The 12,504-nt window shown below is 39.9% G+C and overlaps 6 protein-coding genes across 6 annotated transcripts; 3 read left to right on the top strand and 3 right to left on the bottom strand.

Moving 5' to 3' along the window:
• Positions 1-2,174: 2,174 nt before the first annotated feature.
• Positions 2,175-3,764, bottom strand: JH06_4077 (alpha-mannosyl-glycoprotein 2-beta-n-acetylglucosaminyltransferase; the record flags this gene model as incomplete). Its single annotated transcript, XM_014670314.1, has 8 exons — positions 2,175-2,343; positions 2,374-2,483; positions 2,514-2,598; positions 2,629-2,830; positions 2,860-2,992; positions 3,023-3,565; positions 3,594-3,713; positions 3,744-3,764. 8 exons carry the CDS (start codon positions 3,762-3,764, stop codon positions 2,175-2,177), a joined length of 1,383 nt encoding a protein of 460 aa, XP_014525800.1.
• A 411-nt stretch (positions 3,765-4,175) lies between these two features.
• JH06_4076 (V-type proton ATPase subunit) lies at positions 4,176-5,081 on the top strand (the record flags this gene model as incomplete). The annotated part of the gene is made up of 6 exons (XM_014670313.1): positions 4,176-4,207; positions 4,239-4,282; positions 4,315-4,388; positions 4,422-4,501; positions 4,535-4,956; positions 4,987-5,081. The coding sequence occupies 6 exons, from the start codon at positions 4,176-4,178 to the stop codon at positions 5,079-5,081; spliced, it is 747 nt and encodes a 248-aa protein (XP_014525799.1).
• A 192-nt stretch (positions 5,082-5,273) lies between these two features.
• JH06_4075 (glycosyl transferase) lies at positions 5,274-6,367 on the top strand (the record flags this gene model as incomplete). The annotated part of the gene is given in 5 exon segments (XM_014670312.1): positions 5,274-5,435; positions 5,450-5,523; positions 5,611-5,748; positions 5,779-5,871; positions 6,034-6,367. 5 exon segments carry the CDS (start codon positions 5,274-5,276, stop codon positions 6,365-6,367), a joined length of 801 nt encoding a protein of 266 aa, XP_014525798.1.
• Positions 6,368-6,665: 298 nt separating this feature from the next.
• JH06_4074 (orotidine 5-phosphate decarboxylase) lies at positions 6,666-8,166 on the bottom strand (the record flags this gene model as incomplete). Its single annotated transcript, XM_014670311.1, has 3 exons — positions 6,666-7,559; positions 7,589-7,927; positions 7,960-8,166. 3 exons carry the CDS (start codon positions 8,164-8,166, stop codon positions 6,666-6,668), a joined length of 1,440 nt encoding a protein of 479 aa, XP_014525797.1.
• A 277-nt stretch (positions 8,167-8,443) lies between these two features.
• Positions 8,444-11,264, bottom strand: JH06_4073 (hypothetical protein; the record flags this gene model as incomplete). The annotated part of the gene is made up of 18 exons (XM_014670310.1): positions 8,444-8,709; positions 8,739-8,946; positions 8,977-9,025; positions 9,056-9,315; positions 9,347-9,520; positions 9,550-9,679; positions 9,712-9,800; positions 9,832-10,008; positions 10,039-10,157; positions 10,188-10,265; positions 10,295-10,343; positions 10,374-10,651; positions 10,676-10,842; positions 10,873-10,946; positions 10,977-11,034; positions 11,068-11,118; positions 11,150-11,193; positions 11,226-11,264. The coding sequence occupies 18 exons, from the start codon at positions 11,262-11,264 to the stop codon at positions 8,444-8,446; spliced, it is 2,310 nt and encodes a 769-aa protein (XP_014525796.1).
• A 637-nt stretch (positions 11,265-11,901) lies between these two features.
• JH06_5858 (60S ribosomal protein L7) lies at positions 11,902-12,504 on the top strand (the record flags this gene model as incomplete). The annotated part of the gene is made up of 2 exons (XM_014670309.1): positions 11,902-11,943; positions 11,975-12,504. Coding segments are annotated over 2 exons (572 nt in total), but the record flags the coding sequence as incomplete, so codon positions are not given.

Genomic DNA, 12,504 nt, shown 5'->3' with positions numbered 1-12,504 from the left:
TGATTGTTACTAGTTGTGTTGAATCTCTGATTATTGATGATCATTTCAATCCTGATATATCATCATTGATATTGAACTATTCATTGATATCATTGAAACAAATTGACATTGGAGATCACTGCTTTGAGAAAGTGAGTCAATTTGTGATTGATGGATTGAATGAATTGGAGACTGTAGACATTAAACAGAATAGCTTCTATCTTGATTGGGATGCTGGAAAAGGAAGCAAATGTTTGATAATGAATTGTGATCAACTGAGACAAATCAACATTGGATACAGTTCATTCTATTACTATGAATCATTTGAATGTAAGAATCTTCGTTCTCTGATATCCATTCAACTGGATAGTTATGCATTCTGGAAGTGTCATTCAGTAGTATTTGAGAGTATGAATGGTTGAATGAATGATGAATGAGATTTGAATCGACTTCAGTCTATCGATGTTGGACTATGGACTTTTGGAGGAGATGATTTTACTGCTGAATCAAATGAATTGACAATGAAGAGTATGATTGACAGTGATAACTAATTGATCAGACCTTCCTTCTCTATCTACATTCCAAGGATATGAATTCAATTACTTTTGGATAGGCAGAGTGATATTGGAGAGTGATGATTGATGACTGAATTTGAATTAGACATTCCATCACTCGCACAAGAAGGAATTCAGATACGTGGAGCATTCTCTTTAGTGAATACATTTGTCTGTTCAAGTATGATTGATTGATTGCTAATGATTGAGATGCTGACTCTCTTGAATACTGTGTTACTAAGAATAGTGGTGTAGCTCCTTCTGAACACTTATTGTCTCTTCATCCATCAGTATTCTGGATATCAGAGGCAGGTCGAGTGAATGAGATTTCTAATTCTGTTGAATCGATTGTGATTCAGGGAGGAGTGGGAAGGGAAGAAGAGTTATTTTATTTGTCCAATCTCCCTTCTCTTAAAACTCTTGAAATCGGATGTGTCTCTTTCTGTGATTGTCATTCGATAGTATTTGAGAGTATGAATGATTGAATGAATGATGAATGAGATCTGACTCAACTTCAGTCCATCACTCTTGAATGGGCAGCACTTAGAGGTGATATTAATACTACTGAATCAAATGTACTGATAATGAAGAGTATGAATGAATGATTGACTCATAATCAGATCTTCCTTCTCTATCTCGACTTCAAGGAGATGACGAAAATTTCGAATATATAGGAAAAGTGACATTAAAAAGTGATGATTGATAATGGAGTTTGAATTAGACATTCCATCACTCACTGAACATGGAATTCAGATGAATAAATCATTCGAGAAAATTAAAGACATTAATTATTCGAGTATGCTTGCTAGATTGATACTGATTGAGATGCCGACTCTCTTTATCATTTCATTCGACGAGATTATAGTATATTTTAGAGAAGTTAAGCAATATTCTGGATTCTTTGTACTAATGCTCTTTCTCTTTGTTTACTGATTTCATTACAATATTCTAGCATATTGTCATAAAATCCCCTTGAAATCGCCAAACTCATTTCTTCATAATACTAGTCAACTGCATATACAACTCAAATCCACTAATGTCATCACATATGTTATCAATGACAACTGGCTCATATCGGTAATATATGGAATCATGGACTCAAGCTGATAACAATCATAATACCAACATTCATTTGGATATAGGTCACTGTGTTGCTTGTGATGTGGGTAGCAGTGTTACTCCAGTTCGATGGAACAGTCTTTATATGCTTTCACTATCACCATCTTCTCACTCAGGACTAGTTCTTCTCATGACCAAAACGTCACTGCTGCAGTTAGTTTGACAACTATTATTATCACATCAATCAACCTTCTAGAGCAGTATGTACATTTCTGCAGTGAAAAAATAGGTACCTTTTTTACACTTTTACAATGGCATGCCTTATTCATTCTTTTCTTTTTGAACCAGTAGGATAGTAGGGTATGTATTGAAATGAATGGGATTTTTCCATTTTTTAGCGCAATAACGTCGGAAACGTGGCGTTGGTGTGATAGTAGATGGAGAAAGAAGGAATGTGCTCTTGGTGTTCATTGGTTTATCGATGATTCACTTGTTAGTGCATGGACATTATTCTAACTCCCTTTAGTTATATTTCCATGAGTTTGTTAACAATCAGTATCACTAAGCATTGACACACACACGCTAGTAGTCAAAAGAAAGACCTTCTCTTGGCACAAGATACAACCGAAATCCTTTATAACCAACTGTTACTACGCCCATGTAGGCTGTTCGAGGAATACCACCCAATACATCACCCATAATCCCCATCTTGTCGGCAATGGACCGAAAACTCTGAAGACCCGGTTTCTTTCTATTCTTTATATGAAAACTATTGCAGTACGAATAGTAAATCTTAAGCTGCCGATTTAGAGGGGCTGAAATAAGATCATCTAAAGAGTCGAGTTCTACTGCTTCTTCAATTGCATTTCTCCAGATTAGATCAAATTCATCCTATCTGTGAATATAAATCTTTATTTGCACCTTCAAAAGATACGCAAAATCATACTTCAGAAAATCAACTCTTCGTCTATTCAAACTAATACCCAGTTGCTCCTTTAGAAAGAACCTATTCATTAAAGGTGGATCAAAGAAATACGGATGAGAATTGATTCCACTCACACCAAAGGTGATCACACGAGATACTTCTGGACGAATACATGCACGATGAAGAAAGAGATTACTCTGGTGCATCCAATCATTCCAATAGCCATCAGGCCATTCATTCCTAATTGCATTCCACTCCGTACTTGTAAGCATCCATGCACCTCCTGTAAAGAAGTCGCTACGAAGTACCAATGCTACAGTGAAGATAAGAAAGAAGGAATACTGTTGTCAAGAATGAAGGAGTCTTGACCATTGTCATTATACGCGCTAATGGCATACACAGAAGGATCTTCATATAAAATAAAAGACATTGCACTGAAGTAATCGAAAAAGTCCTCGGCAATGAACATGTCATCCTACATCTCACATGATTCTGAAGGACTCACATCCAGAATGATAGCTTGATCATATTTGTTTGTTACTAAGACCGTATCAAATGCATTCTTCATATTCCGAGCAACATAATTGTATCCAGTATCACCCTCAACCACAGTGCGTTTGTGTTCAATCAATTCAACTGGGCAATCAGGAAGGGAATCGAGAAACCGAGACTGGATGGATGTAGCCATATTCTTGGTCACAGTATCATCTCCATCAATAGCAATAAAGACATCGACGAGGTAATTGGTTGATGCAGACGATAATACTTCCAAAATACGGTTTGCCGTCTCCAGTAAATATTGTGCACGATTATAGGTCAAAATCACTAATGCAGTCTTATGACCACCAATCAACCACTTTCCACTTCCATTATCAGAGGCTAGAATGGTTTCCTTTGGACTAATATGCTTTCTGTGAGCTGGAGAGGATAAAAAGACATTAGAATAAGGTTTCTCCTGACACTCCTGTTGGCTGACTTCAGAAATACCACAGGCAGATAAAAAATCACTATCTGAAAAGGAGGCAGGATTTAAACTGCTAGGAACACTCTACAAATCAGCTATCTCCAAGAATAACGATACAGTTCGCAGGCCCATTCTTTTGGGTACAGTCTAATAATGATACTATATAATACATACAAACAATGGCAATTTGTTCTGGATTCAGATCTGAACTCTCATATTGAGCACTTCCTGCCTATATGTCACAACCTTATAATATACAAACGATTTGAGAAAAAAGGGACATATCAAGTCTAGATGAAACAAAGAGTTGAGAGACAAGAATAAAACATAATATCAATATTACAGATATCACGATCCATCCTCTCCGAAGTACTATTGCCATCTTTTTGATAAAAGAAATGAGACGAGAAAAAGGGGAATTCCTAGATATCAGCAAGGTGTCTTCTCTATTCGTTATTATCTCCAATAGTGAAAGAATTGAAATAGAACCTAGCCTATGTCCAACAATTGGGTATTTACAAAGTAGATCAAAGGTATCTATTCATTTATTCTTTCCAGACCCATTTTTCTCCATCACTCACTCGAATGACACTGTCTATTCAATGAGTTAGTCAGGAATCCGCGAAATAACCCATAGATGAAACTCCCAAAAGGGGAAAGTTCCACATTTCGACTCATTTGAAGCTGATACAAGATGTCTGACCAAAAGGCGCTTCCTACTCGAATGTAGAGATGTTGTAGGTATTATGATCTCTAGGGTTTTGCAGGCCTTTAAGACAAAGGCTGTTTCTGCAAAAAAAGGTCTTTCTCAATCCAATGGTTGTGATAATTAGGTTACGAATTACTAAAGAAGAAGTCGGATGCCCTTACTGTTCGTTTCAGAAAGCTTCTGAAGGAGATTATGGAGGTACAATGTGTTTTGTAGCCTCTAATTCATTAGACAAAACGAGAAGTTGCTGAAATGATGAAAGAGGCTTCAATTGCCATGGCTGAAGCCAAGTGGGCTGCTGGAGACGTTGCGTAGGATTTAGTGTCTTGGAATGATGGGATTAGGCGTAAGGTCCGAGACAATGTCAATCAGGCCTCTGAAGTGGTGGAGGTTCACATCGATAATGTAGCTGGTGTAAAGTTACCAATTTTCAAATCCAAGCATCGCGATGTAGTCAGCGATGAACTCACACTTGCTCGTGGTGGTCAGCAGATAGAGAAATGTCGAAAGATGTGGGCAGATCTTCTTCAGGTGATCATCCGTTTGTCGTCTCTTCAGACATCCTTCTTATCTCTCGATGAGGCTATCAAGGTCACGAATCGTCGAGTGAATGCTTTGGATAATGTTGTCATCCCTGGAATTCTGCAAACCATCGCTTATATCGAAACAGAGCTGGACGAGTTGGAGAGAGAAGACACGTTCAGATTAAAGAAGGTCCTTCAAGTTAAGAAGAAGAAGGAGAGCGCTGAGAAGGCGGTGACTGGAGGTGAGACTGCAGTTGAATATTAATAGATAGAAGAGGAGTTCGAGGAATGCGAGGAGGATAATGAGAATCGCGACAACATTCTGATGGATTACGTGATTGAAGATGATGACGATGTTGTTGTTTAATTTGTGGAATGCGCATTTTTACATTGTGTTTGTTGTCAATTTCTTCGTCCCAGTTTTCCATGTCTCTTTTCCTCTTGCTAGTGGTTTTAGTGCTGTTTCTATTCTCTTCTAATTCATAGTTGGTCGTTCAATCCCATCAGTAGGTCAGATTCCATAATCTCACATAGACAACAATGTCTTCTCGAGTTAGTTATGATTGTCAAAGATGAGGCTGCTTCGATTACTGGAACTATTAATAGTGTCAAGGGATCTGTTGATAGATACTGTATCCTGGATACAGGATCCAAGGATGATACCATCAACCTGATTCAACGCGCTTTCCAAGGTATTCCAGGAAAAGTGGGCCTTGCAAACGTGATTCACTCTAGGTGTATCAAGAACCCTTTGTGGATTTTTCAACAACTAGGAATCGTGTCCTAGAACTGGCTGGAAAGGAATGTCAGTATACTCTAATGCTCAGTGGGGATGAATATCTCCACAATGGAGACAAATATCCTACCCTTTTTCTTTGCTAATGTCTTAACACCAGAATTGTCGACTATCTGAAGAACCTAAAGAATCCGATTGGTGGTTTGGAAGTGAAAGTGAAATATGGTCAAACTGCATATAACAGTATACGAATCTGCAATACAGACTATCAGTGGACCTATGTTGGTGTTACCCATGAGTCAATCCTCTGAGTGATGATCAGTCATAGATATGTTATGTCTAAAACACCTGGAACACGAACAGTTATCTATCCATTCAACAATGACAAGGATCCCTTCATTCTCCATGATCTCTCTACCTTGTACTACTCTTTTTTTCCTTCTATCTAGCAATCTCACATCCAAACGGAAGCGATGGCAACTGGATCGAGACCTTCTCCTTGCTGACCTTGAGAAGGATCCCACGAATACTCGAACTGTGTTCTATTTAGCTCAAGTAAGAGAGAATACTTCTGTTTGATTTAGTCTTTCGATTGTCTGGATGATCTTGTTAATGCTTACAAGTACTATCACCTGCGTTTTGAAATGGGAGGATGGATTGAGGAACGATATGAAGCTCTATCTCGGATGGCAGGACTTATGGAGCGAATGGGTTATGCATGGGGGATGGCAGAAGAGAAACATTTGCAAGCCTTTGAATTCTTTCCCAAACGTGCTGAATCGCTCTATCGCATAGCCAAACATTGGTATGATGAGAAGCAATATGAAGTAGCCTTTCTCTTTGCATCTAGAGCGTATCAAATCCCTTTTCCAACCCAGGTACGTCTGTTTATCAATCCTGATATCTACAGTTTCTAGTAAAGCTTTTGGTCTCTATTGATGGATAGTATTCCTGAACTTCTCTCACATATTTGCACTCACTTAAAGGAGCATACAGACATTGGACTAGAAGCTACCGAAAAATGCCTACAGAGGTATCCTGCGAATACCCAATTGCGTAACAATCAACGTATCTTCCAGAATCGACTTCAAGCACCATCCTACAAGACACTCGCTCATGTATCGCTCTCGGTGTTACCAAATCCGCTTACTCCTTATCATTTTCATATTTGTTATCAATCCTAACAATCTCTCTAAACAAACAAATAAAAGGGAACTACGCTCCATACATTTCTCGATACTTCTTAATTGCATCGAGATAGTTGCTTAACTCGCCACCTCTGTTCAGATAATCAACCAAAGCATTCAGATTCACAATACTCACAACAGGGAAACTGAAATCCTTCTCAATCTGCTGAACAGCCGACAAATTACCCTCATTTCCCTTCTCCTGACGATCCAATGCAATGATTAAACCAACAACCTGACCACCTTCAGCATTGATGATTGAAACAGATTCACGCGTAGCTGTGCCTGCTGTAATCACATCATCAATCACCAACACACGTTTATCCTTCAATGCACTTCCCACAATACAACCTCCTTCACCATGATCCTTTGCTTCCTTACGGTTATACGCAAATTCCACATTACGACCTCGTACTGCCAATTCTGCAGCCACAGTAGCAGCAAGAGGGATTCCCTTATAAGCAGGCCCAAAGAGTACATCAAACTGCAAATCTGAAGCAAGAATCGTTTGAGCATAACAAGCAGCTACCTCATGCAAATCAAGTCCAGTTTTGAAATTACCCATATTGAAGAAATAGGGCGATAATCTGCCACTTTTCAATTTGAACTCTCCAAAACGTAAAACATTTGCTCGGATTGCAGCTTCAATGAATGAAACTTGAATATTGCTCAGAGAGGTCTCATTCTGTTTACGTTCTGCCAGTACTCGAGCAATTGCGTCATTTATCTGATCGCGATACTCAATAGCAGCCTTACGAGGATCTTCAGCTCTAGAAATACCGCGGGAAATTGGTACCACAATACCCTTTCCATCATCACGAATTGCGGCTCGAATCACATCATCCAAATCACCTCCTTGAGCACCAACTCCAGGAGCAAGAATCCAAATGGAAGGACACAGTGCACGCACATTACGAAGTGCCTATTCTCAATACCGTTATCTAGTCCTACGACTCCGTCAGTAGCTCCCACGACAACTCCTGTTCCCCATTCAGCAGCCTTTCTTGCGAAGATTTCATACAAGAATCGCTCTTCACCATCAGTATCACGAGTGCGCAAGATTTGGAACTCGTTGGAAGTGGGATTCGATGTCTTGCACAAAATGAAACAACCACCCCAATCTTCCTCAAGGAAAGGTTTGATTGCATCATATCCCATGTAAGCATTCAATGTCACTCCATGAGCGCCTACTTGCTTAGCAGCAGTTGCATAGGCCTGTGCAGTTGTAGAAATATCGCCACGTTTCACATCAAGAAGCACAGGAATGTCCTCGGGAATCGTCTTAACAATCTACAGTTGACTTCAATATATCAACGAACAACTTCGGCAAGAGCTTCGACTCCTCCTGGGATGGCTTCAAAGAAAGCAGAATTGGGTTTGTAACAGCAGGCAACATCCTTCGTAGCTTCAATGAGACGAGAGCAAAAAGCTTTTAATCCCTCTGGTGTATGTTCCGCCAACTCAACACCATGAGGATCTAGACCAACACAAAGGAGAGAATGGCTCTTCTCAATTCGAGCCTCGAGCATATCAAAGAACTTCATTTCGTTTTTGTTTAGTTCCCTCATTCCATGTGCATCAAACTCCTTTTGTATGGCACGTGGACATCCATATCTGAAGCGTCAATGGTCTAATGGTTAGGATTCTACCCTTCCAAGGTAGAGGTCCGGGTTCAATTCCCGGTTGACGCATTTTTCTTTCAACAAACACTGTATTTCTTATTCTCTTCCAACCATCCCATCACTTCTTTCAACTTTCTTCGCTGTTGCTCTTCCACTTCTCGTCTTTCTCCTTCGCGAATCTAATTCATATCTTCTTTCTACCTCCTACCGAACTAATTACTTCTGCTTCACGACGAATCTCCCGCTCCACACCCCGCTGTTCTCGTTTCACCTGGTTCCGTAGTTCTCTTGAACGAATGTGTTCCTTGTTGGGATGAAGTGCTTTTCCAGGTGTGAATTCGGCTTCATACGCAGGTGCATATGACACAAACACTGGTTTCAATACTTCATCTTGGAGATCTAGATGTTTTCGACTATTGAGAGATTCTTCAAGTATATTTGTAAATGATTCTATGTGAAAAGTGCCCTATTCACCCTACTTCGAACACTTTTTGCTTTGGCTTGAATATCCTTATTTCCAGTTCGTAGATTCTGAACAACTGGGCTCAATTCCTTCAAATATACACTTGCAGCAGGATTTGAAACATTCAATGTCGCTGCAATTTCCACTAATTGCAAGACCAACATTTGTATCTGTTCTATAGACACTGGATTACTCTCTTCTTCACAGATCTGACTAAATTGAATCTATTTTTGATTCCTTCTTCTCTTTCTTACAGGATCATTTCCGGTTCCTTTCCACCTTCCTTCTTCATCGTTCCGTAATCTACTAATAAATACAACAGTGAGTATCAACATAAAATCACAAAGACGCGTTAACAAAGAATACATCTCAGGAACCACACGTTTGCTTTGAAGCGAATAATCTTCCAAAATACTCACAAGATAGGCACTTTGAAGATACTCTTCATTTGATTGAAGACGACATTCCAAGGCAATCCGTGCTAAAAGGAGAATTGCGGGATTCACAATATTATGGCGATAATCAGTAATTGAATAGACATTCAAAGCCATTTGAAGTAACAATATATCAGAAAACCGCGGGAATGTTTTCGTCTACAACTAATTTGAATAGACCAGATTCTACTCCTAATACTCGTGTTTTCACTCGAGTTAAGATATCACTCCAGATTGAAGCTACATTTCCTGGGATGTAGTTTTGCATGGAAATCAGGCAATTTTGAATCGAATCCAACACATATAAACTGATACTGTTTTGTTGGTAATATTGCTCGATCAAAGCAATTACATTGCGATAGAACTAAACTTCATGAACTACAACAAGCCTACATTAATAAACTCATTCTTCTTGTCCTTTGCCACATTTGGATTATTGGTTTTGATGATTCGCGTTAGAAGAAGATTTACACTATCATCCACTTCTACATACTGGTTCAACAGTTCACAGAGTTCTGCTACTCTATTCTTGAAAATACCAGATTCACTACATACCCGCGGGGAATCTCGATAACATACGGAATCTCCTTCTTAGCTTGTTCCATCATTGCAGCACGTTCCTCTTTCTCCTTTTTCACTGCTATCTACGTTTCATCCCTTTTTCCAAATCATCACTCGGATCGCTTTGCGACTCATCTTACTTGGCTTTTCAGGTTCTCGTTCTGCTGGTGTCTGACGCTTATGACCAAATAGTAGTTCATAATCTTCATCTTCATCAGCGTTCTGTTCTGTTTCTAAAGATTTCTCTTCATCAATCAGATCCATAGCAGTATCCAGATCAGATCGCTGTTTCTATTCTTCATACAAACCGAACAGGACTACTATCACTTCATTATCTTGTAGATCTCCTGTCTCTCGTTGTGTTGGCTCCAACACACCATGCATTCTATTCTCTCGTTCCTTCTCAAGCTTCTCCAGCTTCTCCAACTCTTCTTGATCAACTATTGCTCATTCTTTCCTCTTATTCTTACTCTCTTCTTGTGTCTTCTGTCGATCCGTAGCCTTTCCCTTCATCTCCTGCATCATTTGACTTGCCAACTTATCAAACTCTATTGTCCACTCCTCATATCATTCTTACCCACATCAGCTTCACTCTGTTTAATCTCCACTGGTTTCACCTTCTCATCCTACTCATTACACATCACTACATTCATTACTTTACGATACTGCAAGAGTGACTGTACATCCTCCATCATTGCATCCACTGCATCAATCTCCTGTGCCAATGCTTCCGTCTTTCGACGTCTCTCATCCCGATAGCTCTTGCTCTTCTCTATAATTTCCATCATGATCTCTCGTTGTGTCTTCGGTTTATCCCGATCTCCTGATTGAGCTCCCTCTTTGCGAAGATTCGTTCGCATTAACAAATCTGTATCCAATTCACCCAAATCTTCATCATCCAAAGCTTCATGAAGATCATTGAATGCTTGTGTAACTGTTCATAACTCTCCTCATTCACTCGTACCATCCAAAGCCTCTCCTCCATGAGTGAGCATATCCTCTTCATTGTCATCAGCAAGAGCAAATCGCTGCTTCTTCAGTTGCTTCTTACGTTGAATCTCCAACTTCTTCAGCATCTTCTCTTCCTCAGTAACTGCATTCAATGTATCAGCTGCTCCAAAACGACTATAAATCAGAATCAATACGTATACAAACCGATCTTTGAAGATGTTCTTCTTGTTTATCTTTTCATAGTCCTCCCCAACCGCTCTCTGCCTCTGAGTTAATGCCTAAAGGTTAGACTGAAAAAATGCTTCAACTTTCTCGTTTGACACGATTATGTTCCTATTGTTTCCCTTCACACTACGTCCAATGACTCTACACATTACTTTCGACAATATGCAAATGTACTCGGCATGAGGAGTTTTGTTCTTTCGGACTTCAAAGGGATTCGATTGGACTCTAGAAATAATTATATTGACGCATTTCCTACCTCGTTCGAATATCACTGGCTGAAGCTTTCATCCCAGTGCGCATCTACCACATCATCAACACTGTAAATCACAAACCTTTTTGGCCATCTTCTTTTGCTTGCTGCTTCCAACCATTTTCCTCTCCCTTTAAAGGAATTGAATGACTATTTGTTGAACAAACCAACTAACAAAAACCCCGAACACAATGGTAATTATGCTATTTAGTGTCCTTTTTGAACTTAGTAAGAGTATCCATATCGTTTCGAAGAAGTTCAGACAAATACGATTGCTACTAACTCCATACCTAATTTGTATCCAATTCGTGTTCTATATTCTTTCTCCATCTTCCCTGGTTCTAATTACCATTTCTCCGCTGTCTTTTCAAAGCATATGGGGTAATTATCATAAAGCAGACAATAAATACAGACCTTCCCCCTTGGCCTATTTATCGTTTTGGTCAATAGATTGTTACCTGTCCATTCATTATGCCTGTGTAGGTGATGGTTATGATCTACTGAAGTCACGGATTCTATTGATTAATCTTTCATCTGGATAGACAGTGTCTAGTCCTTTGAGAGGAATTGAGATCTCAGAGTATTCTGATTTCTTTGAAGGCATGTTCCGCTGATCCAAATTGGATTGAGAACTGTTCTTACGTTTTGGTAGTCCCCAGTCTGTTATTCTGAAGCAGCGTCGTGATGCTGAGTTGAAGGCTGCCGCTGAGAAGCTTGCTGCTGATATTGTGGCTGCTGATAAGACCAAGCGTGCTGAGATGGTGAAGCGCAGTGAGATGTATGAGAAGGAGTATGCTCAGGTGATTTGTGGATGAATGAAATGAGTTGTAGTTGGAGTCGGATCTGATTGCCAAGAGAAGAGAGGCCCACAATAAGGGTCATCTGTTCGCTGAGGGTGAGGGTCGTCTTCTGGCTATTGTTGTGCGTATTCGTGGTATTAACCAGACTTCTCCTAAGGTGAGAAAGACTCTCCAGCTTCTTCGTCTGCGTCAGATCCACAATGCTGTATTTGTGCGTCTGAACAAGGCTACTGAGGAGATGCTTCGTCTGGTGGAGCCTTACATTGCCTATGGTTATCCTAATCTGAAGACTGTGCGTATGCTGGTGTACAAGCGTGGATTCGCGAAGCTGAACAAGCAGCGTGTTCCTTTGATGCAGAACGAGCAGGTGGAGAAGGTTCTGGGCAAGTTCGGAATTATGGGAGTGGAGGATTTGATTCATGAGATCTACACTGTCGGACCTCACTTCAAGGAGTGTGCTAACTTCCTGTGGCCCTTCAAGCTGTCTAGTCCTAATGGTGGTTTCAGCAAGAAGCTCCGTCACTTCAATGAGGGTGGTGACTATGGTAACCATGAAGTCCT

The sequence above is a fragment of the Blastocystis sp. subtype 4 genome (assembly GCF_000743755.1).
Source record: "Blastocystis sp. subtype 4 strain WR1 chromosome Unknown seqid_0293, whole genome shotgun sequence".
NCBI classification, from domain to species: Eukaryota; class Bigyra; order Opalinata; family Blastocystidae; genus Blastocystis; species Blastocystis sp. subtype 4.
The sequence above is the reverse complement of the archived record's forward strand: the minus strand, read 5'-3'. Positions and strand labels throughout refer to the sequence as shown.